We start from the raw sequence: 27,655 nt of genomic DNA, 5'->3' as shown, positions 1-27,655 counted from the left end.
TGACTTTTGGCTGTTACAAATAATGCTACTGTGAATATTCACACACAAGTCTTTGTGTGGATGTTTTTGTTTCTCTTAGGTAATTACCTAGTTGTAGAATTACTGGATCACACGGTAGGTATATATTTACCTTTTGAAAAAACTACCAAACTGTTTTCCAAAGTGGTTGTACTGTTTTACATCCTTAATGGCAGTGTATGTGAATTCTATTCCACATTCTTGTCAGCTCTAGACATGGCCAAGTCAAAAAAACTATTTTTGAAGTTACTATTCTTTTCTTCTTTTATGGTTTTTTTCCTCTTATATTTTAAATACATAGTACATAAGGATTATTTAGAAAAAGTACAAAATATGCCAGGTAGCTAAAGATTTTTAACTTCTTATAATTTAAAAAATATGGAATTGAACTGAATTCTCTTTACTGGGAAGTTAACAGATCATTTGCTAAAAATATTGGATAATTGGGGGAGATACAGTTCTTTGAGAATAATTTCCTAATATGTGTACCTGTTTTATATGTGTATTTTTTTCCTTTGGTAGAGCTTTCCAGAAAAGGACCTTCTGCACTGCCCATCTAAGGATGCAATTGAAGCTCATTTTATGTCTTGTGTGAAAGAAGCTGATGCATTAAAGCATAAAAGTCAAGTAATCAATGAAATGCAGAAAAAAGATCATAAGCAGCTCTGGATGGGATTACAGAATGGTAAATACAGCAGTTTAATTTCTGACTACCACTATATAAACTATGAAATATCTATAATCATGTGAGTAATTGGTATACCTTAGCATTGGTGGTACAAGTTTAAATTCTGGCCTCTACACACAAAATTTTACAAAGAAGCTGCTTTTAGTCATCTCTCACATTGTACTCTTCCAACATTCTTCTCTTCATGGATTTCCCACCATTAGATTGATTGCTTTGCCCATAACATCAGAGGATATAACTTCATGTGTTTAGCTTCTGGAGAAAGTACCCTTATTGCTAGTCATCGTCTTTCTGGAGTTAAAACTGAATACCCTGTGTGCATACCAAAGTACCTCCCTTTAAATGGGGTACAGACTCTAACCCCTGCTTTCTCAGAACAGTAAGACTTGCTTTGTACTTGGATTCCTTCTCTCCTGGCTGGAATTTAGAAGATACACTCAAGGGAAAAGCTGAGAGAATTCTGCAGCTCACCTCTGTATTCTCTGTTAGATCAAAGCTCCTTAATCTTGCTTGCATTGATAGTCTTCCAGTGCCTTCAAAACAGTTTCTTACATACAGGTAGCCATTGTTTTGCATGAGTCCAGTATGCATGAATTTCAGTTAATATGCTTTAGTTAAATAATATCAGGTCCTTAACAATATGGTTCAGATTTCACTTACCACTGCAAATTAATTGAAATTACATAAAGTATGAACTTTTTTGCTAGCTCTCTAGTCCATGAGTCATTTAATAACAGATATGCATCATGATCAAAGACCAGTTGCATCACTTCTTTTATTGTCACTATATCATCATTATTCATCTGTTAGTTTACCCACAGACAGCAAAGCATGTAGTTGTGTTGCCTCTTTGTCTCTTGTGATAAGCCCATATAATATTTTGTAAAAGTGCATATTGAAAGAGGGAATTGGACAAGAAAGATGAAAGCATAGCAAAGAAACAAAGTGATAACGGTGGTAGCGGAATTTCATTAGAATAATAGAATTATAGAAGAAACAGCTGACTGTGGGAAGGTTGACACTACCACCTTTGAGAGACTAGATACACAGCCACAGGAACTTAGGGGAAGTGAACTTTTCCATATAAATGAGGAAAGTGGTTGTGATGAAAAGAGTGAATTTATCCCAGAGAAAGTGCTGCTGACAAAGAACTAGCATTTAAAGAATCTCTCCGAAATATTTCATGACATTGAAAGTGCAAATGATAACATGTTTAGAAGTTGATCTAGACCTAGAAAGGAATAGGACAGTTCAGCAAGACTTAGGAGAGATGTTTGCTTATAAGTTTGCTTATATGTCAAGAAAGCAAGCACTATTCAAACTGTGCTTAAGGTTTTTACAAAGCAATAAATAAAGCACTTGAATTCTCAGTGTTTCTAATGTTTTTAAATTGTGGTATATTAAATATATTAGTTTCATTTATTCATTGTCTTATACATTTATAACTTAACAAGGAGAGTTTTTAATGTTTGGACAGTTTTTAAAGATTACATCATTGATGATTAAGATCACTTTGCATGGTTTCATGGTCACTTTTCCAGTGCTACACTACTGTGTAAAGCTAGGACTGCCTGTTTTATCCATCTTTGATAGTTGTTTTTAGATAGGGAACTAGTCCAACATAAACTGAACTTTTGTGGCAATAACTAGAATAAAATAGAAGACCTGCCTTCTCCCCCTGCCCACCCCCCTAGAAGAAACCCATAATTTTAAAAAATGTGATCCATTTTTTATCTTTTGGACTATATTATTACCATGTCAGAGAGGAGTTTTTGGTTATTTAGTATTTACTAAAGTTTCATTATGTAAAACGAGGCATCATCTGAGACTTCAGTAGTGCAAAAGGTTCATGTTTTATGACATTTTGTACTCTAAATTAATTTTTCTCATTTAAGTCTCTTAGATTTGAGTTACATGGAGTTGCTCCTTAGTTTTATATTTGTATGTCTAGTATCTGTCAATTAGATTATAAACTCTGCAAAGGCAGGCCTTTTTCCTCTTTTACTGAGTATACAAATTCCTACTAAATAATTAAGACTTCACAACCTTTTAAGAAGGTGTACTTTTCTTTTGGCTGGAATCGCCGTCTTTCAGTAATTTGCCAAAATGACCAACACAAAGGGAAAGAGGAGAGGTACCAGCTATATGTTCTCTAGGCCTTTTAGAAAACAAGGGGTTGTTCCTTTGGCCACATACATGTGAATCCATAAGAAAGGTGATATTGTGGACATCAAGGGAATGGGCACTGTTCAAAAAGGAATGCCCCACAAATGTCACCATGGCAAAACTGAAGGGTCTATAGTGGTACTCAGCATGCTGTTGGCATTGTTGTAAACAAACAAGTTAAGGGCAAGATTCTTGCCAAGAGAATTAATGTCTGCATTGAGCATATTAAACACTCAAAAGAGCTGAGATAGCTTCCTGAAGCGTGTGAAGGAAAATGATCAGAAAAAGAAGGAAGCCAAAGAGAAAGGTACTTGGGTCCAACTGAAGTGAACAGCCTGCCCCACCCAGAGAAGCACACTTTGTGAGAACCAATGGAAAGGAGCCTGAACTGCTAGAACCCATTCCCTATGAATTCAGGGCATGATAAATATAAAGAAAATAAAAGACCTCAGGATTGTTTAAAAAATAAATAAATAAAAAGGTGTACTTTTTCCTTTTTCTTACTGGCTATCTGAAGACGAACTGAAATTTTAGGCGACTTGTGAATAAGAAGATAACCTAAATCAAAGAAAGCCAAATCTTCTCAAGAGAGCAAGGATCCAAGAATAATTTGGCTTCAGAATTGTAAATAATTTTAATGGGCTTTTAAGTAGGTGTTCTTGAAATCTATTATGAATGTGGTGAGTCTCCTGTTGAGAGCTCTGGGATTCAGCAGAGGATTCTAAAAATTATTAAAATATTTCACATGGGGCACTGGAGGCTTTAGTGTGGTGGGTGGTGGTTAAGAGTTGTTAGGGACACCTGGGTGGCACAGTCAATTAGGTCATGATCTCAGGGTCATCAGGTAGAGCCCCACATTCAGTGTAGAGTCTGCTTGAGATTCTCTCTTTCTCTCCCTCACCCCTCTTGTTCATGCTCTTTCTGTCTCAAATAAATAAATAAATCTTTTAAAAAAAAAGTTATTTAGTTTCAGCTCTCTTAGCAGCTCCGTAGGGCAACTCAGTCAATCCCTTTGAGCTTCAGTTTCTTTATATGTAAGACAGGAGAATATCTGCTTTGTTCTTTTATAGGTGTCCTAGAGGCTTTAATGAAGCATTAATACAGTTTATGTGGAAGTGTGTGAAAGAAAGTAAAGCTGTCTTGATAAAAAGAATTGTTGAGAAGTCACTTTGAGACTCTAGGACAGGGGTTGGCAAACTATGGTCATGGGCCAGCCACTTGTTTTTGTAAATAAATAAAGATTTATTAGAACCCTTCCACACCCATTTAATTGTGTATTGTCTGTGACTGCTTTCATGCTACAGCAGCTGAGTTAAATAGTTGTGACAAAGACCATGTGGCCGACAGCCTAAAATATTTACTCTCTCTGACCCTTTTAGAAAACATTTCGCAGCTGACAGAAGGTTGACCAGACCAACAGCTCATATTTACTATTGACCTAAAGCATGACTTAGAATGTCACATTCAGAACTTGGTATAACTAATGTAGCAGACTTGGTCTTATATCTGCCTTCATTGCAATTTTTGGCATAAAATTCCCCTTTTCCTATTTTTGCCATAGCTTCCATTCTTCTTTAAATATATGAATGTTTTAAAGTTAACGTTGCTAAGTTAAATTTTATTAAATTACTTTTCAAATTGGATTTCATTAAATCTGACTTAAAATGGTATGTGGTTAAAATTAGTTTATTCCATTTTCATTTTTAGCTATAAAATTATTATTTTTTAATTTATTTTTATTTTATGATAGTCACAGAGAGAGAGAGAGGCAGAGACATAGGCAGAGGGAGAAGCAGGCTCCATGCACCGGGAGCCCGATGTGGGATTCGATCCCGGGTGTCTCCAGGATCGCGCCCTGGGCCAAAGGCAGGCGCCAAACTGCTGCGCCACCCAGGGATCCCTATAAAATTATTTTTGTAGCTATTATGTTTGGTCTTGTTTGTATTGGTAATGATCGAGCTTACACTCAAAATCCTCTGTGTAGTATCCTGTGGGTACTGGAGACCTTGGCAGTTTTTTTATTCTACTTTTAAAAAACAAAAATATTCATTTAGGAAATTTTTAGCTAGGTGATTTGTAGAGAATATATTTTGGGATAAAAGGCTGAATGTTACCTACATTAAAGTAAGTTGGTGAAAGGTGGGTGTAGTAGTTCCTTCTGCCTAAAATGCCCTTTCCTTTTTTGTGTCTAACTCCTGCTTATGTTTGAATGCTCAACTCTATTGTCACCTGGTATGTGAAGCCTTCTTTCTTTTATCTTTTTTAGCTGACCAATCATTCTCGAACATCTATCATGAGCCTGACACTCTGCTAGGAGTTAGTGACTATCCAGCAGTGATGAAACAGATGTGCACCCTGTCTTCATGGAGCTTATGGCCACATGGAGGCAGAATTATCCACATTTTCATGTTGGCCATGGCTCCTTGTCCTTTCATACACATTTTTACTCTCTCATTTTATCACACTCTGGGTAGTTATGATTTATGTAATTCTGCTAGAATATAAATTTCTCCCAGTTAGAGTGTATTATACATTTTTTAATCTCTAGCACCTAGTCCAGTCTTAGGCATAGAGCAGATAAAATAAATACTGACTGAAGGGCTATTTTACTCCTTTTTAATACTATAAGGAAATAATTTTTTTAGGAAATATTAACAGCCTTCTATAAATAGTTTAATATTACTGTAAAATAGAGGGAATGTTTTGTTTGAATTTATTTAAGGAAATGGGTTTTTATGTTTAAGAACTTTTCATCCAAAAGAACGTCCTCTTAATATGTGAAGACAAAGATATTTCACATTTTGGTTTGTATGATTGTAAATTGGGTCAAGTTGGGGCATAGCAGATGATAAATTTATTTCATTCAGAACTGCACCTGTAGATCATAACAAGTAAACAACGATTTAAACAGTTTTTGAATACTTTCAAATGCTAATTTTAATTTTTCAGATCTGTGTGAAAGAGAAATAAGAAAAACTTTTGAAACCAAGAAAACTCATTTAAGACATACTGTGCCTTTCAGTGTTTTTTATGGGTTTTCATTTTAGATATAAAAGTATTTAACCTCCCTGTGAAACCAAGCTAATGACCACAAAAAAGAAAAGAAAGTAACATTTTTATTATTTATGAGACTGTTGTCACTACATGTGGAGGCTATTTTCTATTAAATGTCAAGCTGTTTTCTTATAACCTAGAGATTTGAAGAAATCTCTAAATATTTTTAACATAACATATGACTTAGTTTTCAGCCTTGGTTTTTTTTGAGTATACTAAAAAAGAAAAGATAGTATTGAATTTATTTAATAGTCCTTCAAATAAATCTAAGTTTTGATTGCCAAATTTGTTGAAAATTTGCATCGGTTGTTTGGTGGTATACCATTTTAACCTAAAACTGATATTTAAGAGGAAAGTGATTAGTGAAGGATGATTTTTATAACAAGTCATAACATTTTGAAAATGCTTTTGTTTGCTAGGTGATGTAAAAGATAATTGCAATGGTTTTAGCTCTTTGGAGGCTTGGTGATAGAGACAGTCAGGTTGTAATTACATTGCTTTGTTTTCATCAGTGTATATAGTAGATTAAGTATTGGACTGATGATCTGTTGGTCTGAGAAGGACCTATATTTATCTTTTGTCAGTTGTGTGGTCTGGCCGATCCCTTTCCTCTCTAAGCTGGAGTTCTTATAAATGTGAATGTGGTAAGTCTTCACGAGACTTCACACTCAAGGACTATAAAGTGGTAATCTTATATACCTGAATTCTGATAGATGTTTTCAACTGATTCCGAAGGACTTATTGGAAGAAGAATTACTGTTGATAATCTCTCTCTCCTCCAACTCTCTCTTTCTTCCTTCTTTTCTGTCCCTCCTCCTCTCCCCCTCTCTTTCCCTTTCTTATTTTCCTGTTCCCTTCTTCCCTCTCCCTTTCTCTCTCTCTCTCTCTGTCCCTTTGTGGCAGGACTTAAGTGGAAGATAACTTGCCAGAAATAAAGTGAGGTGTCATAGAAAAAGTACTAAAACAAAGAGGAGAGATTTTAAGACTCAGCTCTGTGTCTTGAAGCTTCAATTTCTGTGATTTTGTTGCAGTATCAGGTACTGTTCTAGGTGTAGGTAATATGGAAGGAGGTTCCTAAGTAGAACCTTGAACTTTTTCTTGAACCTTTTGTCTGAATGAAAGGTCGCTATTTGGTAAGCTTTGTGTTTGTCTTTAGCAAAATTCAGATTTTTAACAGTCATGGGAACCCTGAGCGTACATTGTACAAATAAGAGCAGAGAAAAAGAGTATAATGAACCCCCACATACATGTCACCCAGCCTCAGCAATTACCAATATGTGGCCAATCTTGCTTCGTCTATTACTTCTCACCCCTCCTCCACTCTGAGTTTATAGGAATTTTTATTCTTTTATCTAGTGCCACCAGTATTGCTTATAGATTTATATCCTTCATAGATTTTATACTCTGATATTTAATCAAATCTTGGAAATACATTCATTATAGGAGACTCATACCCAGATCCTGGTAGTTTGGTTAACCCAATTTCAAGAATCTGTCGTGTGCCTGGCACTGTGCTAGGCACAGAGGCCACTGGAGTGCATGTGACAGGCATGGTCCTTCCTTCAGAGTTTACAGTCTATTAGGGGAGCCAGACATTAAAAGCCTCTGAATAATTATTATGTTTATAGCTTGAGTTGTAGAGGAAGGAGGAAGAGATAGAGAGCAGGATGGTTGTGATGTGAGTGTTCCAGGCACAGGGAATTATCTGGATTAGGCAGAGAAGCAGAAAAGAGCTTCTGAGAGTTCAGAGGATGCTGTTCTGACTAGAGCATGGTGATCAAGATTAAGAGTAGAAAGTAGTTAACAGTCTAAGTTAGGCAGAGACCTGGTCATGCAAATTAGAATGAGACCCTCTGTATTCATGGCCTGATGAGTGTTTTAATGATATTGAACTTAATCCTCAGGGAATGAGGTGGGATACATGGGGACCACTGAAAGATTTTAAGCAAGAATATAACAGAAGCAGATTTTCTTTTTAGAGGCATCTCTTTGGATGCAGTATAGTTAATGAATTCAAAGAAAACAAACATGGAATTAAAAGATCAACTAGGAATCCATTCCAGTGGTTAGGTGAGAGATGGCAATTGCTTGTAAGTGGTGGCTTTGAGGATAGAGACAAGTAGGTGAATTTGAGAAATATTTGAGATATAGAATTTTTTTTTTTAAGATTTTAAAAATTTATTCATGAGAAACACTGAGAGAGAGGCAGAGACATAGGCAGAGGAAGAAACAAGCTCCATGCAGGGAGCCCAATGTAGGACTCATCCTAGGACCCTGGGATCACACCCTGAGTCAAAGGCAAACGCTCAACCGCTGAGCCATCCAGGCATCTCATTGAGATACAGAATTCTTAAGACTACTATTTGGTTGAACGTGACAGATAATAGAATGAGAACTGTCAAAATGGATTCCCAGATGTTGTAGAAACTATTGAGTGTGCCTAACGACTCTTATGTGGCTTAATATTATCCAGAAGTAGATCTTTGCTGTATTGTTACATTTAAGGTAAATCACTTTTTGATGCCCAGTCCCTTAATACAATTAAACAAAATTTTTGAAAGATTTTATTTTTAAGTGATCTCTACAACCAACATGGGGCTTGAACCCACAACCCCAAGCTCAAGAGAGGATCAAGAGTCTTAACCTTCCAACTGACTGAGCCAGCCGGGTGCCCCTTCTTAATACTATTATAAAAAGGAATGTAGGTCACTGTGATGCCATACATATTTTGAAACGTTTGCTGATTTCTGCTAATACTTTTAATTTCTGAATGCTCAAAAACATAAAATTTTGCTTACGACTGACATCAGGCTTACTAGTTGATAATAACATCCACTCTTTTAAGTTGAAACATTTGCCGGTCTCCTGACTTCAGGCGCCTCTCCCATTCTCCATTGTTTCATAAGATTATTGGTTTTGGTTTTATAACCCTTTTAGTTCTTTTAATGTCTTCTGAAGTAATTCCCCTTTATCTGAAGACTTACATTAATTTAAAGCAGCATATCTACAAAAGCTGAATAGCTGCTATTATTTCTGAGCTTTTGGAGGCATTGTTTTCACCCTAGCTATGTTTTTTTACTTTCTTCTTTAAAGATCGTTCTGTTGTTGAAGATGGAAGCAAAATAGAAATCCAGTAGTTGAGCTTTCTGTTTCTTAATATGATACTCTCTTCTCCAATAATTTTTTCCATGTGTTTTTTCTTTGCCAAACATAGTCTGTAAAGCTCATTTTGTTTTCCTTATTATTATTATTTTTTATAAACCTCTTTTAGGCTTGGTGTTGGCCTTCTTGGCAGTCTTACATGTTCCTTCCATTCGGGTTCTCCAGAGAAATAGAACCAATTTTAAAAATATATACATAAAATGAGATTGATCGTGAGGAATTGGCTTATATGATTATGGAAGCTTAGAAGTCTCATGATTTGCCCTCTATAAGCTGGAAATCCAAGAAAGCCAGTCATGTAATTCAATCTGAGATAAAAGTCCTGAGAAGCAGTGGAGCCAGTAGTATAAATCCCAGTCCAATGACATGAGAAGATGAAATGAGTTGTCTCAGCTCAATCAGTGGGGCAGAAAAAAAAGGAGTGAATTCCTTCTTCCTTCCCCTTCCTTTTGTTCTGTTCAGGTTGTCAACTGATTAGGTGATGCCCACCCACATCAAGGTGGACAGTCTACTGAAAGTTTAGCTATTCAGTTACTAATCTCATCTGGAAAGACTCTCATAGTCACACCCAGAAATAATGTTTAATCTGGGCACTCCCTGGCCAGTCAAGTTGACCCATAAGATTAACTATCACATTCCTGCTATAACTTGGCCCATGTTTTATGGGTGTCATTTTAATGTTAATTAATTGAACAAGTAGTCACTAACTCTATGCTGTAAATAAAGCAGCGAACAGAACAGACTGAAATTCCTACCCTATGCAACCAAAATTATAGGGGAGTAGAACAGATACGAAGTGTGTGTGTGTGTGTGTGTGTGTGTGTGTAGTGTGTATATATATGTATTTCTTATCTGTGTATATATATAATGTATATGTGTGTGTATATATAATGCCTTTTTTTTAAAGATTTATTTATTTATGAGAGACAGAGAGAGAGAGGCAGAGACACAGGCAGAGGGAGAAGCAGGCTCCCCAGAGGGAGCCCAATGTGGGACTCAATCCCGGGACTCGGGGATCATGCCCTGGGCGGAAGACAGATGTTCAACCACTGAGCCACCCAGGTGTCCCTAGTAAAATGCTTTTATGTGTCATGTGATAATTGCTATGGGAGAAAAATAAAGTAGGGAAAGATGAAAAAAAACTGTATTGGGATAGGGCATTGCTATTTTAAATAGAATGTCCTGTAAGGTCTCATTGACTGTGAGACATTAAATTAAGATCCAGAGCAGTACTATGCATTTATCTAGGGATTAATACCTTCCTAGAAGGCTCAGCAAGGGCAAAGCCTTGAGGTGGGAGAATGGTAGGCAGTTTTGAAGAACCTAATCCTATTTGTAGCTTTTTGAAGTTACAGGTAATGTAAGTTTTTTTTTTCTGGAATACTCCTTCTCTAGTCTTCTCATCATATTTTCCCTCTACCTGTATAGTCTTTTTTTTTTTTTTTTTTTTTTAAAGACATTCTGTGTAGCAGAAATGACAGAATCATTCTGGATTCCACCTGGACAGCTAAATGGATAGTGGTGCTTTGTACTATGATATGAGATAACTAGATGGAGAATAGGTTTGGGTTGGGAAACAAAGCCTAAGTAAGGCCAACTTTGAGGCTGAAAGTTTGAGATGTCTCTGAGACGTTGATGTAAAAATGTAGTGCATTAGGTATTGCTAGAGTTAAGTATTTTGAGTGTGTGTCAGTAGATGGAGAAGTCTTAATAAATTTGAATTGAATGCTACAGCTTCTAATTTCATACTCATTTACTTTTGTAAGTGCCGTTTTTATTATTTTATCCTTACGGATATGACAGTTAATATTCCCAGTGATATAAGGCAGTGAAATATGGACCAATTCCTGATGTTTGACAGTTCTTTATATCCACTAACCATTGTGTGCTTTCCTTTCTGCATACAGCTGAGTCAGTCATTTCCATTGTTTGGCCTGCAGTACAATAAGGTGAATCAGTTCAGTGTAAAGCTGTGTGTGTGTGGCATTGAAGAATCTACAACTTTGTGAGAAACTTGCTTAAAGCAAATTTGTAACCTGCTTGAGCATTCAATTAAGTTTTACTGTGGAACAGACAAGCATTTTACTCTATTATATTACATCTTTTAAATCAGTCTCTCCGTGTTTTACTTTCTGTAATTAAAAATAATGATGGAAATCTGAAAAGTTTGTGTATTTGTGTTTTAATATAAAGCTATACAGATACTTTGTTAGACTTCTGGAGAAAGATTGCTCGTGAAATTACATGATTTAAATGAATAAATAAATTTGGTAATAATTTGGATCATAGCTCCTACAGTTCTTTGGGTAGACTTGGCAGTGAACATCATGGATAATAAAACTTGGTGAAAACATTTAGACAGTTATTTCATAATATAGTACACATTATCCTAGCATAAGTTTATTGGAAAGAGTCCATTAATAACAGTGAATGGTTGTATGTCTCAGAGTTCACCAGTGGTAGGGAATATTTTTAGCATATGAGATACAGTTTATATATGTATAAATCCGTATAACTAGGTTGTCTAAACTCTGATTAATAATTGAAAATGCTTATAGTGAATTCTTAGCATTATAGAAACATGAAAACTTAGTTTGTAATGTCCTTTTAATTTCAAACCATCTACAGTAAAATGACTGCTCTATCATATCTTTTATTTATAATTAATCCAGTTAAAAGACTTTCTAAAAATTTATACCTCCTAACATACTATCATTTTTTTTCCTATAAAGTAAGTGTGGAAAGGTTTAAGAAGCTTTTCCTTCACTATATAAAGGACATGCAGGCAAATATCTGTCTCACAAATGATTTTCACTGTTGGAGTCATGACCTGTCATTACTATTTAAATTTACAACACAATTCCTCTTAAAAAGAAAATTATAGACATGCAGGTATATATGCATAAGTAGCTTATTTTGTTTTTAAATGAATATTTTATGTTGAAACTTAATATCATGATTTAAGTGAAGAGAAAGCCCCAGAGGTACATACTTTCCTAATATTTTATTGTTTTTTTCATTAGCTCCTCATTACTTTTCTTAAGAGTATAGTTTCTCCAAGTGTTGACAGTTGGGTCAGAAGCATTAGCATTCCCCAGGAACTGATTAGAAGTGTACCTTAGACCAACTAGATCAGAAACTCTGGGGTCCCAGCAAAAGGTCCCAACAACCTGTGATTCCACAAGCCCTCCAGATGATTGTGATGCACTGAAGTTTGAGAACCACTGCTCTGGAGTGGGATTTCTCAACCTTAGCAGTATAGATATTTTGGAGTGGATTTTTCTTTGGTGTTAGGGCAGTGGCAGGGAGGGAGCTATCTTACGCATTGTGGGGTGTTTGGCAGCATTCCTGGTCTTTCTACCCACTCACTAGATATGCCAGTAGCATACTACTCCCCACTCTCTATCATGACATTAAAAAATATCTCCAGACATTGCAAAATATCCCCTCAGGGACAAAATTGACCCAGTTGAGAACCACTGCTCTAGCAACCACTGCTCTATTAACCACAGAGTTAATAGATAACTGCTTCTCTACAGTATCAGTGGTCACTTATTGAATACCCAGTTTCTGTGCTGGACACTTCACATGAATTATCATTCTCAGTTGCAAGACATGTTTGAAGCTCTGTTGCCTGGACCAATGCATTTAGGAAGTTTCTTGTCTGTTTCACCAGTCCAACTTTTGAGAACTAGAATGTTCACTTGTTACAGGGACTCCTTTAGGGTGTATTTGGAACAAAAGGAATTTGGTATATAAATGAGTTAGAGTTATTTTAACCAGTTAACTCTTCTTACCATGTGAACTTGATATTATAACTTAGCCATAATTGTTTCTCAATGATGATTATTTTTATTTTATTTTTGCTGTAGTGACTATTAAATGACAAACGAATAAATAGAATGATGTCCTTTCAATAAGACTAATTGTGCTTACATTTTTAAAAGTAACATGTGTCTTCTGTATTTTCCCTTTTCCCTCTTGCTCCCTTAAATCTCCTTCACCAACTCTCTGTGTGGCACTTGATATAGTTCCGCATATCTCAGCACTTCTTTCCCTCTCTCTTACCTCTCATTTAATTTGACCTAGTCTCTTACCCATTCCTTCATTGTCTTTCTAGGGTCTGGATGGCCAGATATTTACATTTTAGTCGAAGCAATTTGTAATTAATGCTGACCAGTGTGTTTACCTATTCCCAGACACCCCTTTTGTTCACTTTTTTGAAAATTTCAGAATTTCAAGCCCCTTCTCCCCTACCTCCTACCCCCATCCCCATGACATTGTTTATTCCATCTCTGCAGACAAGTTTTGTTTAGTGGCTGTGGTAATGACTTTTGGATGCCAGATTTCTGTGTATTAATGATGTCCTTGAAGAAAAGACATGAGTATGGCTCTATAGCAGTGCTAATTTCTTTTTATTCATTGCATGTCTCTTCTCTCATTACTTTAGAAACTGCAGAAGATTCAGAAATTCTTTATGTGAAAATCACATTTAAATATTGTTAAACTATGCCAGTGTTTTAATTAGCATTCTGAGAGTTGCAAGATTTTAACCCCAAAACTAGAGAAGAAATAGCTCATAAAAACATGAGTGCAAAATAAACAAATTTTTTCATCTAAAATGCAGTGTGTTCAGTCAGGTCTTGATTATTATCTTAAAGTGGCTTTCTACCTAAGAAGCATTACTTGCCACAAGATCCTTTTAAGATCCAACCTGTCCTTGATTCCTGGGCTTTTTTGACATCTAGTTTGTTTCTTTCTTTCCTAGTAGAAGGGTATCAATAAAATATCCCAAATGGCATTTTTAATTGCAGTTAATTTCATTTAAAAATTAGCCAAAAAGGCTTCATTTTCAATTACTATAAGCCACACAGGAAGCTACACTTCAAGATTTTGTGGCTCTTTTTCTTAAATTAGCTTCTTGGTTTTAATATACTACTTAGATTTATTTTTTCCTCAAATATGATGGTATTAACCTGCATTGACTTTCCAGGTGTTTTAAGGTGAAATTATTTTTATGTAGGTTTATAAAATTTTATGAAAACATCTTTTACATATTTTTATGTGAGATAAAAAGTATTGATATTTGTCCACTGAAAATATAAGGATGGGATGGAAGACAGAGGACAGTCAGTGGAAATCTAATATCTAGGAAGTAGGAAGAGAAAGAAGACAATTCCATAGCTTTACTGAGTTAAGTGGAAAGGCTTTACATTTAGAAGTTTTCTCACCAATATTTTTATAATAACTTATTTTTTGGTGTTACTACATTCAAAAGAATACCGTGTGGGATTTGGATATTTGTTTTATAAATCAGTAAGTTGGGAAACATTGGTAGAATAATTTCAGATATTAGTAATCTCATTTTTACCCTTAGGATTCTTAGGAACCCTGATTAAATTTTTTACTTTGTAGATTACATTGTATATATCACTTATCACTAAAAGCTACTGGATACATTTAAAATAATAGTATTTAGTCCAAAATAAACTCATTATAGGAAATAATAAAATGTAATGTAATAGGGTGAGCCCTATTTTTTGAGGTATGTGTATAATTTTAAGAATCAACTTTGTTTTGGTAATGAAAGTACAATAAATTAATTTTTAGCTAAAAATTGAACTATGAATTTTCTAGTCTTAGTCATCATTGTCCTTGTCTTAAGAAGTGGTTCCTAACTGAATGATGTTTTCCATTGATTATCACATTGCATTTCTCCTTGTTCTCATTGAAAAATTGTGCCTTAAATGAACATGTTGAAGCAAATAGTATTTATTTTTGCAGCACCTACTGCTGGGTATTCAGTTTTGTCATCTACAACTGTGAAAGGAGACAAGATTTGTTAAACTATTATACTTGACACTCCATGAATTTTGAAGTCCAGAACTCTGGAGTTTTTGAAAATATGACTACTCTATTCATGGATTCCTGTTAATTTTAGGTCACGGATTGACTCAACTTGGAGTTTGACCAAGCAAGCAGTGTTTTTATTTATAGAAATACAACTGAAAGTTTTCTGGGAATATGGTATTGTATTCCTAAGAGTCTACTGGCCTGATGATATCTGGTAGATAATTTACCTGCTTTGAACCTCAGTTTCCTCCTGTGTAAATGATGATAACTATTTAGTAAGTTGCTATGATAAACAATATGAAATCCAGATAGGGTTTTGAAAATAGCTAAATTCTGTACAAGTATGTTATTACTAATAAACCCACCTCTGAGGTCTTACTATAATCAGGACTACAAGTTTCCACTCTGGCTTCACTTCAGTGTTTGTTTTGTTTAATACCACTTCTTTACCAGCTTAACTTTTAACATGCTTTTTACTTTAACCATGCATCACTTGGTTATCTGCCATTTGATGAGATGGGGTAGGTTGGAGAGAGTTTGACCCATTAAGTACAGTCAGTGCAAGATAAAGGACAAATCAGACCTATTAGAAATAGTGATAATGTTATGTATGTCAGTTTGGCTTCTCCATCTACATATTAAGTGAAGGAAAGAATGTATGGTGTACTTGTTTTATTCTTTAATTCTCTACAGCTCCCAGTACTTAATTAGGCACATAAATAGGAGCAAATAAATAGCTTGATAGATTTAACTTTATGCAGATCCTACAAAGTAAAAACTTGTTTGAGCACACCATTCCTTCTGTTAACTGTTTTACCCTTCTTTTCTCTTCTTTCACTAAAATTAAACTGGAGATTCATAGTATGAACCATTTGCAAATTGGGAACTTTTTGTGAAGGGATATTTTTTTTTGTACTTACAATGGAGAGGTTAGATGGATTTGAAATAGAATTTACCTGGAATTGTATTACATTTACTAAATTCTTGTGATGTCCTAGGCCTAGATATTTCTATATTTGTTATTTCAGTAATTTCTCACATGAATTAGATAAACACAATCAACTTTGAAAACAAAGAAATGAGCTCACAGAGCTGGTAAGAGATGAGACAAAATTTGAACTTAGATCTCTGGTTCTAAAATGATTGTATTTTCCATTACATATGAGGGTTATTAACTCTGACTGCATATTAGAAGCATCTGGAAGTTTCTAAAAAGTACAGTTGCCGAGGCATCCTAAATAATTGGTCTGGAGTGGGTCCCTGGCATTTGTCTTTTTGTAAACTACTGAGGTGAGCCAAGTGAGCAGCTAAAGCTGAAGAATGTTGGATTGCACATGGTGTCTCCTGACCACTGGTGTCCCCCAGTGCCACCCGCTCCCCATTCTTAAAGCCTTCATTATTTGTCAGTGAGTAATGGATTTTCTCAAAACTGTACAGGGTGTGATTAGAATAAAGACAGAATATCCTATATAGTAAACATTGCATAGATACAATGAATATAATGGAGTATCTTTTTTTTTGTCCATCTCTCAAAAATTAAATTAGATTTTTGTTTTGTCTTAGGATTTTAGTGTACTCTCTGAAGTGAAAATGAGCTTTACTGCTTGTTGCATTTGTTTCTGGCCCTCTGACTTTAGGAAAGTGATAAACTAATTTATTCTAAGAGGAAAAACATTTTCTCAATTTACAGTAGCTTTGAAAGGTAATAAATCAGATTATTGGTTATAAATCTACAGGTGATTTACACAGGGATGCATTTAGTTAATTAGTCTTGGCCTACCACTGTGCTACAGCTCTGTAAATCTCTATTTGGCAAACAAGCTACTTTAAAGATTGTCTTTTAGATTAAATGAAGACTTAATTATAATTGAAGATCATTTTTTTTTAAATTTTTAGCATGAGCACATATTTTTTTTAGTATCTTGAAATTTTTTAATTTTGAGTCCCTTTTATGTAATTATTGGCCTAATTTCAAAATAAATTTGAAATAAAGTTTTCTTAATTGGCTGGAATAGTTCTTGAATTCTGTCTACTTAAAAATAAAGTCAATTACTGGAATTGACTGTTGGAATACATTAGAGATGTTATAACTTGCAGTTATGGGTTATTATGATATTGAAATTAAAATTTACAGTCTCCTTTTTCTAATTCCTAGTAAGATTAGTTTTAAGTTTCCAGCAATGTTTTTTTAAACCATTTATATAAAAGTAACCAGTTTTTACTGGTCTTGTTTATAGACCTGTGCTGTAAAGTATTAACAGTTCTAACCCTCTCATTTTCCCATATAAACAAGAACCCTCATTTTTTTTTTTCCACCATGCTTACCCTCTCTGTTGTAATATTTCAAGACATGTTAGGAGAGGGAGGGGTTGAGAAGGAATTGTTATTAGATCTTAAAGATAGTAGAAGTATAACTCAGACTAGCCTGCCAAGACTTGAGGACTCGGATGTTGACTTAGATGTTCTTGGACTACCATCCCTGCCCCTGCCATTTCACTATTTCACTTCACCATTTCTGAAGATTAATGCAGTCAAAATTGATGGAAGGTAAATGGTAACTAAACTATTTACACATCATGAGAAGATAGGGCTTATATGGTAGTTGAAATGGCTGGAGGAAGCAAAGGGGGACATGAAGGGAATTTGGTATTGTATAGTGTTGCAGCTGGATTGTATTATGGCTCTCAATCTTCCTACCTGGTTAACAAAGGCCGCTCAGTTGCATAACTCCAGGAGACAGCATTCACATAGAATTTGACATAAGTGGCGTAAACTCTATGGCCCTGAGCCAAACTGAATGCTCTAGCAGTCTTGTGATGATGAGGTTTTGGCAGAACCATTTTCCCATACTGGTTTTGACAGTTCACTTACCTTGTTGCTGAATCTGGAAGCTCAGTAGTGTCTTCCTTTGTTGACTCTTGAGGCAGCCTAAGAGATCACCTCTGTCGTACTTAGTTTGTGCCAGATACTGTTATATTTTGCATGTATTAACTAATTTATTTCTTCCAATGACTTTATGAATATGTACTATTAATATCTTTATTTTTACAGATAGTTCCGTATACAGGAAATTGGAACACAAAGTTTAAAAGTATCTTACTCAAACTTCAGTGGCTATTAAATGGCAAGGCTAGGAAACAAACCCAAGCAGTGTGGCCCCAGTGTCTGCTTTTCCCACCATGCCATGCTACATTTGGGATTCCTTCTTGTTGTTGTTCCCCTATTCCCTAAATCAGTCAGTCATGCGATTAGTTAATTGCTTAAACATTGATTGAGCATCTACTTTGTGCCAGGAACTTTCTAGGACTGAAGACAAAAGCTTTGCCCTCGGGGAACCTATGTTTAGTTTGGGGAGAGAGGCAAGAAATAATTACACATGTGAATTGGGTAATTTCAAATAATGAAAAATGTAGAAAATACAATGCCTTAATTTGAATTGAGAGGATCACTGAGGAGGTGGTGGTACTTCTGTTGTGACTTGAATGATGAGAAAGCAGCAGCTATGTGAAGATAAGAAAAGCAAGGATTCTAAGCTATGATATGGGAACGAGCTTGGTGTTTTCTAGGGACAGAAAAGAAAAATCATGACTCAGAGTTTAGTAAGTAAACAGATTGATGGGCAGTGAAATCTCAGAGGACTTTAGGAGCACCTAATTACTTTCCTCGATGTCAGTTTTCCAGACGGTAGCACTTCTATTATAGGGCAAAGGAGTAAATGTCATTTCTCAGTTTATTATGAGACAATTGATAGTCCAGGTTGAAATTTTCCTGAGATCCTGAGAGGTTTTATTACTCTTTTGATTCATTGAAACAACAGATTCCCTAGGGTACAACCCTCCTGCCAAGATGAGTTTTTATGTGCAGGATTAGGGATTTGCTTTCTTCTATCTTCATGATGAATTCTCAGGGGCCCTGAAGCCTTCCAAAGGCTTCTTTGGTTTAGGTAGGGCCTCCGCACCAGATATAGCTCAGTAACTTTAACCTGAAAGAGAAGGGCTCATAGAAATGGGTGGGTGTAGTTTGTTGAGCAGCATCCAAGCACCAGTGGATGTGTTGCCACAGAGAATGCTCCCTGTCATGGTTCAGCTGAACATCCTATTAACCTAAGATTCTCTTAATTTGACTTGACTTAGAAGACAAATGAGTTTGAAATACAAGTCACTCATTTGTACAAGTCACTCATTTGTACACTCAGTGTACCTTCATTTGACAACCTGCCAAATAATTCATTTTTTGTTTTGCTTTACAAAGATATTTACATATTACATATGAAGAAATTAATTCAAATAGGTTTATAATTGGATATACTTTCTGTTATGTATTTTGAAAACCTCTGGTCAAAACACTACATATATTACAAGGCCATTGTAGTAGTGATTTGAATAATACTGTTGATGAATGCAAAATTTTCTGAAGCCGTGGTTTTCAACTATTTTCAAAGAAAAGCTTAAAGTCTGTGTTTTACATGCTGTCATAATCTGACACTCAGGATGCTATAAATCTGTTTGACATCATAGATGTTGAAAGACTAAGAAGTGGATGGAGCTTGCATGTGGAGGCCATCTCCTTCCCTATAACTTTGAGGGTCCCAGCCAGCAATACCACATTGCTGAACTGAAGCTAAACAGCAGTCCCTGCAGTCCCTTAGATGTCCTCTCTCACCTGGGGAGCTTTTAGACACAGACATTGTTTGTGACATTAGGATGTTAAAATTTATTTTGCCTTGAGTTCTTAACTCAGAAAGCTTAAGTGGAAGAAGAGATATATTATTTAACATTGTCACTGTTTTTTTTTAACATTGTCACTTTTTTCTTGCATTTTTTTCCATGTGTGGAACAAAGAATAGAAAACTTTATTTCTTAAGCTTCTTAGGGAGATATTTTATTTTTAAAAATAAAAATGTCTTTTCCTGAATTTTAAAAAATTTCTGAGACCAATATAAAAGCTTAATTCAGCAACAGAGAAAAGTTGGTGGCCACCTAGATCTTGAGGAATTCTATTTTTAATATCTTTATTGAAAAAATAGATTTACTTTCAGTTGTGTGATTCTTAATTTTGTAGCCTTTCTAAATGAATACATTTAAAAAACAGAAGCCAACTTATTAGTCATATTATTAATAGCTCTGGCAAGAAGGTTGTAAGTTATCTTCCCTTCTCTGATTCTTTGAATAAACTAAGTGACTGCTAGTTTTAATTTTCTCCTACTTAATTGTTTTGTTTTAGAATTAGAACTAAGTTAAAGTGAAGATTCTTGAAATTGATGTATATTTACTTATAATTATAGTTTAAAAAACAAACACCTAAAGATCATTATACTTTTTTTTTTAGGTTCTTTTACTTGTAGGTATTGCTTTCATGGCTGATAAAACAATAATTTTATGACTTAATTATAAAACTTAGGGCATAGTTATATTTAAAGTAGTACTTGGTAACAAGTCAGTATGTTCTTGATTCATCAATGTATAGGAAGGTAGTAAAGCATTGTAATTCCAATTTTATTTTAGTTATTGACTAGGAGATAGAAGAGATACTGATATTATAAAATTCAGTGTGAAAGATGATTGATTAAATAGTCTCAGGACTGGTTTTCCTTTAGTTCCTTCTATTTGTGTCTTGTTAATAACATTGACTTATAAAAGCTAGATTGTTCTTCGTTGGAATGTTTTAAAAAGTATTATTGAGGAAATACCTGTTTTATGTAACATAACAGTTTTATAAGAAAATTGAAAGCTACTATTAATACAGTCTTTTATTATGTCTTTATTCCCTTTAAACATAGTTGTATCAGACTGGGTCCAGTCAGGAGATAGAAACCACACAGAGGGTTAAATGGGGTAAGTTTCATATGAAGTATTATTAAACTCTGATAAAAGTGTGACTATAATATGTAAGAAAACTGCAAATGATACTCTAGGGCTAAGGGAGGAAAGTCACACTAAACGTCATCTTCTGTCCAGGGCTGGATTTAGAACTTGTTGGAGAAGATACAGTTCAGTCCACTCGATTAGTACAGAAATTCACTCTTTTGCCCAGACTATAGCCAGTCTTCAGTCACTGGGCAGTCAGGACAACCTGGAATGCAGGACACCAGCAACAAGTGGCCTGGGCATGTGGAGGGTGTGGCAGATGTATGGGAAGTTGCAGGTAAGCCACCCATGTAGGCCTCCTGAGGAAATCAGGGGCTAACAGAGTCCAGGCATCTTCAGTGGGCCTGTACAAACAGGAGCCTCTTTTTCCCTGCACTGTCCTTTTCGCCTTCTACTGAGAAAGCGTAATGTAGTTGTAAGAATAGATATGCTTCAGGAGCACCTGGGTAGCTCATTCAGCTAAGCATCTGATCTTGGTTTCAGCTCACTTCATGATCTCAGAGTCATGCGATCGAGCCTCACATTGAGCTCCATGCTGGGCATGGAGCTGCTTAAGATTCTCTCCCTCTGGGATCCCTGGGTGGCGCAGCGGTTTAGCGCCTGCCTTTGGCCCGAGGCGTGATCCTGGAGACCAGGGATCGAGTCCCACGTCGGGCTCCCGGTACATGGAGCCTGCTTCTCCCTCTGCCTGTGTCTCTGCCTCTCTCTCTCTCTCTGTGTGTGTGACTATCATAAATAAAAAATAAATAAATAAATAAATAAAATAAAAAATAAAAAGATTCTCTCCCTCTGCCCCTCTCCACTGCAGTTCACATGTGTGCACACCCGCATGTGCACGCACGTCTCTCTGTTTCTCTCAAAGAAAGCAAAAAAAGAAATGCTTCAATTGTGTCTGTTATGGCAGGACATATATTAAAGGGTGAATTTGAAGCTAAGAGTCATTAAATTGATAATGGGCACAATAATGATTCTTTTTCCAGTGTTTTGTTTTTTTTTTTTTTTTAATTTATGGTAGTCACACACAGAGAGAGAGAGAGGCAGAGACACAGGCAGAGGGAGAAGCAGGCTCCATGCACTGGGAGCCTGACGTGGGACTCGATCCCGGGTCTCTAGGATCACGCCCTGGGCCAAAGGCAGGCGCCAAACCGCTGCGCCACCCAGGGATCCCTCTTTTTCCAGTTTTATCTTTTTTGCCATTCAGGTGTATAAAAACTTTTTACTAATTACCTTTCTGTACTTCTTATCATTTGTGTTTGCTTCCTTTCCTTTAGCCCTACTGACATTTTGGATCAGATAATTCTTGGTTGTGGGGAGTTGTTCTGTGCATATGTTTGGCACATATGTATGTTTGGCAGCATACCTGGCCTCTACTCACTAGATGCTAGTATCACACATAAACAGTTGTGACAACCAAAAATGTCTCCAGACCCACTGATGAGCATAAATCTCTTCTGGTTAAGAACTGCTGCTTTTAAAAAACACTATTAAAAACAATCTAGTTCTGTCTTGTAATAAAGATTTGTGGGACGCCTAGGTAGCTCAGCGGTTGAGTGTCTGCCTTTGGCTCAGGGCCGGGATCAAGTCCCACATTGGGCTCCTTACATGGAGCTTGCTTCTCTCTCTGCCTATGTCTCTGCCTCTCTCTCTTGATGTCTCTCATGAATAAATAAAATCTTCTAATAAATAAATAAAGATTTGCTTGTGGTTTTGCAAATGCCATTTTAATAAAAGAGGATGTCTCAATTATAAAATTTTGGTTTTGGAAGACATATTAGGAACTATTTAATTGAACCTCTTTATTTCTTTTATAAGTGAGTTAGTTTTCAGTTGATTTGTTTCTAGTCATGTAGCTATTTTGTAGCATACCGAGGATTGGAACCCAAAATGTTCTCAAAAGTTATATATGTAGTATTTTCTTGTTCATTCTTTGACTTAAGAACATATGTTATGCATGCACTTTGGTAGATGCTAGAGATTTGATGGTGAGACAGTGAGTAAAATTTGAGGTATCATGAAGAATCATTTTATTTAGCTATCACATTCTTGCTTGATACTTGATGATAGAAAGATACTTTTTAAAAAGCATTGAAAGAATAATTGATTCATATATGAAAGGTCTGTGGTTAAAGGAGCTACTCTTAGCATTAAGATGCAGTTTTGTGGTTGCAACTGTTGAAAACGGTTGTGGGCTTTGAATCAGAAGACTGAGTCTGGTCTTAGTTCTTCATGAAACTCTTTAACAACTTAGGACTCTGTTATCATCTGTGACATTACATTAGACTAACTGGATTCTGAATTACCTATCCTGCCAGTTCTGATACAATATGAACTCCCAGATTGAAGTCGAGGATGAGCGTAGAGAAGGGCTAGAGACTGTCACAGTCTTCTAGGACAGGGATAGAAGAAATAACTAAAGTTTATTATTTTATATGATTATGGTGACCTAAGTGGTATCAATACACTGGCAGTAATTTGGATTGAGATGAGTCTAGTAGTAGGGAATGTGATTTAATACCAAGCTGATCTGAAATTCTGGTGCTATTCATGTGCTTTACAGAGATTTGATTCTGAAATAAATTACTAAGTATAAAAAATAATTTTAAGATTGGATTCTGGATAAATCAAAAAGGAGTTAAGCTAAAAAAACAACAGAACGGGAAAAAAATATTGTAGAGATTTATCAGTAAGGGGCTTGTGACCAGAATACATTAAAAAAAAAAAAATCTTAACAGTAAAAACGACAACGCACTTAGAAAGGAGACAAAGGATTTGATAGACATTTCACCAAAATAAATATATAAATGGCCAGTAAATAAATTAAAAGATGCTCAACATAATTTCTCATTAGAGAAATGCTAGTCAAAACCATTAAGAGAGGGGTTCCTGAGTGGTTCAATCAACTGGGCATCCAACTACTTTTGATTTTGGCTCAGGTTGTGATCTCAGCATCTTGAGATCAAGCCTCAAATGAGGCTCAACACTCAGTACAGTCTGCTGGAGATCCTTTCTCTACCCCTCACCCCACCTCATACTCTCGCTCTTTCTCTCAAATGAATAAATCTTAAAAAAAAAAAACAAAAAAAAACATAAGGAGATAACATTTCAGACCCACTAGTGTGCCTCTAATAAAAAGGATGGGAAGGTGCTTCGGTGGCACAGTCCATGAAGCCACCAACTCTTGATTTTGGCTCAGGTCCTGATCTTGGGGTCCTGAGATCAAGCCTCACATTGGACTCTATGTTTGGTGAGGAGTCTGCTTGAGGATTCTCTCCCCCTCTCTCTGTTCCTCCCCACTGCCCCTCTCCCACTTGTGTGTATTTCTCTCCAAAATAAATAAGTAAATCTTAAAAATAAAAAAAAAAAGGCAGTAACAATTGTAGACATGGAGGTGGACAAGTTAGAATCCTTGTACATTGTTGATGGGAATGTAAAGTGATACAACCTCTTTGGAAAACAGTTTGACAATTTCTGAAAACATAGTACCATATGGCAGTTAAACAGTTACCAGATAAATTGGTTTCTTTTTAATTGAGCCTGAAAAATTTAAAAAGGAGTTATTTAGTCACTGAGATTAAGCTACAATTGATAGTTACTGCTTAAGTGTCAATTCCACATTTCCTTCAAACCCTTTCCTGTAGTTTTGTCTTTTTTGCTACTTAATATTTATTGTATTTAATGTTTTGATTTTCTTTAAATAAGTTCTGGTTAAAGTTTAGATCACTTGAAGCTGTCCTTTTATTGTTTAGACAGTAGGAATAGGACAAGGAATCTAGACATTCATCCCTGTCTGATGTTTTTTGTCTTGATGACACAAGTAGTCATATCTGTTCAGGGTTTCTCTTATGAGATGAAATGTCTATGCAAATATCTAAGAAGTAGGGGCAATAATATAGAAATGCTTATTTTATATTTTGCTTTATGTTTAGTTATGGAAAGATAAGTTTAAGAATAAATAATATACAAATGAAGCTTTTTCAAAAACGTCTAAGAGGATGTTTAACAACTTTCATTTCTTCATGTGAGGTTTTAAATTATAATGTTCATTTTAAATAACAGATAATTTATCATTACAGATAGATTTGACCAATTTTGGGCCATCAACCGGAAACTCATGGAATATCCTGCAGAAGAAAATGGATTTCGTTATATCCCTTTTAGAATATATCAGGTAGGAAATAATATTTTTAACAATACCAACTTATAAATGCTTTAGACATCTTACTTCATGAAGTAGTATAGTCCAAAACTTTTTAGATTTGCATAGTAACTGAAGAGTATTTGTTAGGGCTTTCCAGATCTCTGTCTTTTGGTGATAATCAAGTCAGGGACTATGCTGAAATATTTGACTCATATACAGTTGATCCTCATTATTTGCAGATTCTGTATTTGCAGTTTTGCTTGCTTTCTACAATTTATTTGTAACTCCATAGTCCGTACTCGGCAGTGCTCTCATGGACATATGCAGAGCTACAGAAAATTTGATTTCTCCAAAATGCATATTTTCAGCAATGCTGTACCTTCTTGTTTCTCCACTCTTACTATAAACAAGTGACTTCTCCAAGTCTGTTTAGTGCTATACTTTTCATGTTTTTTTGATGATTTTGTTGTTCAAAATGGCTCCCAAGAGTAGTGCTGAAGTGCCATCTTTAAAAAGAAATGCACATATGGGGCTCCTGGGTGGCTCAGTCAGTTGAATGTCTGACTCTTGTATCTTGATTCTTGATCGGATTAGGTCATGATCTCAGGATTGTGAGATCAAGTCCCGGTCAAGCTCCACACTGGGCATGGAGCCTTCTTGAGATTATCTCTCTCCCTCTATCTTCCCCATGCACATGTGCGCATGCTCTGACTCTAAATAAATATATAAGTAAGTAAATAAATAAAAATCCAAAGGAACAGCACACATAAAACAAGGTTATGTATCGATCAGTTGAAGGACATGTTGTGACCAGAGACACACAGTAACCCACCCTGTTATTTCCCCCAGGAACAGTGACTCAGTATTTGCTAATTCAGTGTTTGCAGTGACTTTACAAAATGTAGCTACCACAAATAAAGAGAACTGATGTATTTGTTTTAAATGGTGAGTCTTTAGTGTTGTAAAACAAAATAGATAAATAGAACTCTCCTTATAGCAAACTTTCCTGGGGTAAAGAAACTCCTGTTTCTTTCTTTTTTTTTTTTTTTTAAGAAACTCCTGTTTCTGTAGAGTACTTTAAAACTCCTAAGTGCTTTACATATAGCAAATACTTTGTTTGTTAAGTGAATGGTATTCCAGAAAGTAAGTTACCTATGATCTTGAAAAAGCAGTTGAGAATAGGAATTGGAAACATAATATCACAGACATGGGCTCTAATCTAGCAGAATTTACAATCAATCTCAGAGAGATTGTGTCATAAATTCCCACTGTAACCACTTTCAGTATCCCACAGTCTTTACACATAGTTACCTAGATAGTAATTTTAAAAATCTTTTATAGAGGCATTCATTACATAACTGTATTAAAGAGGAAAACAGATTGTGTACCTGAAAGCAAATAAATAAAAATCCCAGTATACTCGAAGAATGAAAAGTGTTCCTGATTTAAATAAGGTTTGTTTTCATTGATTTCATTAACATAATGGCAGATAAGACTATTTTTAGATCATGGATTCATAATAAGTACAATAGAAATAATATGAGAAAAATTCCTATTTGAACAAGAGCAGACCTAATTAGCCACATTCTCTGCCCTTTTTTTTTTTTTTTTTTATTCTACAAGTCTTTTTAACCACAGATATCATACAGTGAGTTTGGAAATACCACAGCGTATTTATTTATACATAATCTTGTATTATGAAGAATCTGAGGCAATTTACACAAATACATAATGAGAAAACAAAAGAATTTAAAGTCAAAGCCACATTTGAAAAATCTGAGTAATTTATAAGAATTTATAATTACAGAATTTAAAATCAAAACCACTGAAAATAAAACATGGAAACTCAGCATGAAATTATATAAATTATGAATGAGTGAGATAGTCAGATTTATTAAAATTGACCTACAGATTTGACCCTGAGCATTCTTGTAGCCAGAGCAGGGGAAAAGAAATGTGGTAATACTTTTTTTTTCACTATTCATAAGGAGAAAACCTTCTAGGTTATTAGGGAAAGCTAAACTTTCTTGGGCATTGCATAGGAAAGAAATTTCTCATATGGCTTCATTTACAAGGAGTAGGGCAATATTTTTTTTTATAACTTACCCATAGTAAAAATATAGTTTTCATAAAGCTGCTTCATAACATGTTACTCTACAGTAGCTAAAGACAATGAATTATAGGCCATGGATCATCCACAGTATAATGAAGAATTAGATGAAACAATGGGGAAGACTAGGGACTGAAAAGATTTTTAGGTTATTTTATGGAAGAATGTGTTTATCAGATAAGAAGGAAACGAATTGATAGAGCAAAGCATTTGGGGATTGGGATTAACAGGAAAGGTTAACCCAGCAGAGGAGAGGTTTGCAGAGAACTGTTAAGGAAAAGAAGGGGAAAAAATGTTGTTACTCATGTGAGAAAGCCTCAGTGTTTTCTGTGTAGCAAGGAATAAAGCCATCTGCTAAAAAGAGAGGAGTGCAACAGTTTTAAAAACTGTTGTTTGACAATGGGCAAGTAGAATGGTTCCTATAATTGCATAAAATCATGTGAGAAAGAAAGCTGGCAGGAAGCCTAGTTGTATTGAAAGAAGAAGGATCTCACATTAGATGCCTCTGTACTGACTACCTAGGTGTGCATTCTGTAAGAGAAACTTTTACAGAGCTAGATTCACTAGTGATATGCTTTAATTATTCCACAGAGAAAAGC

The 27,655-nt window shown here is 35.4% G+C and overlaps 1 protein-coding gene across 4 annotated transcripts in view; it reads left to right on the top strand.

Annotated features, from left to right (window-relative positions):
- Positions 1 to 27,655, top strand: part of ATG5 (autophagy related 5) — a 127,005-nt gene that overhangs the window by 47,384 nt on the left and 51,966 nt on the right. For all 4 annotated transcript variants that reach the window (XM_038554844.1, XM_038554841.1, XM_038554842.1 and 1 more), the window contains 2 exons: positions 541 to 703; positions 24,882 to 24,976. In XM_038554844.1, coding sequence (XP_038410772.1) covers positions 541 to 703; positions 24,882 to 24,976 — 258 coding nt within the window. The remainder of the gene's footprint in view (positions 1 to 540; positions 704 to 24,881; positions 24,977 to 27,655) is intronic.

Source organism: Canis lupus, chromosome 12, assembly GCF_011100685.1.
Source record: "Canis lupus familiaris isolate Mischka breed German Shepherd chromosome 12, alternate assembly UU_Cfam_GSD_1.0, whole genome shotgun sequence".
Taxonomy (NCBI): Eukaryota; Metazoa; Chordata; class Mammalia; order Carnivora; family Canidae; genus Canis; species Canis lupus.
This window is presented reverse-complemented; position numbering and strand designations above follow the sequence as displayed.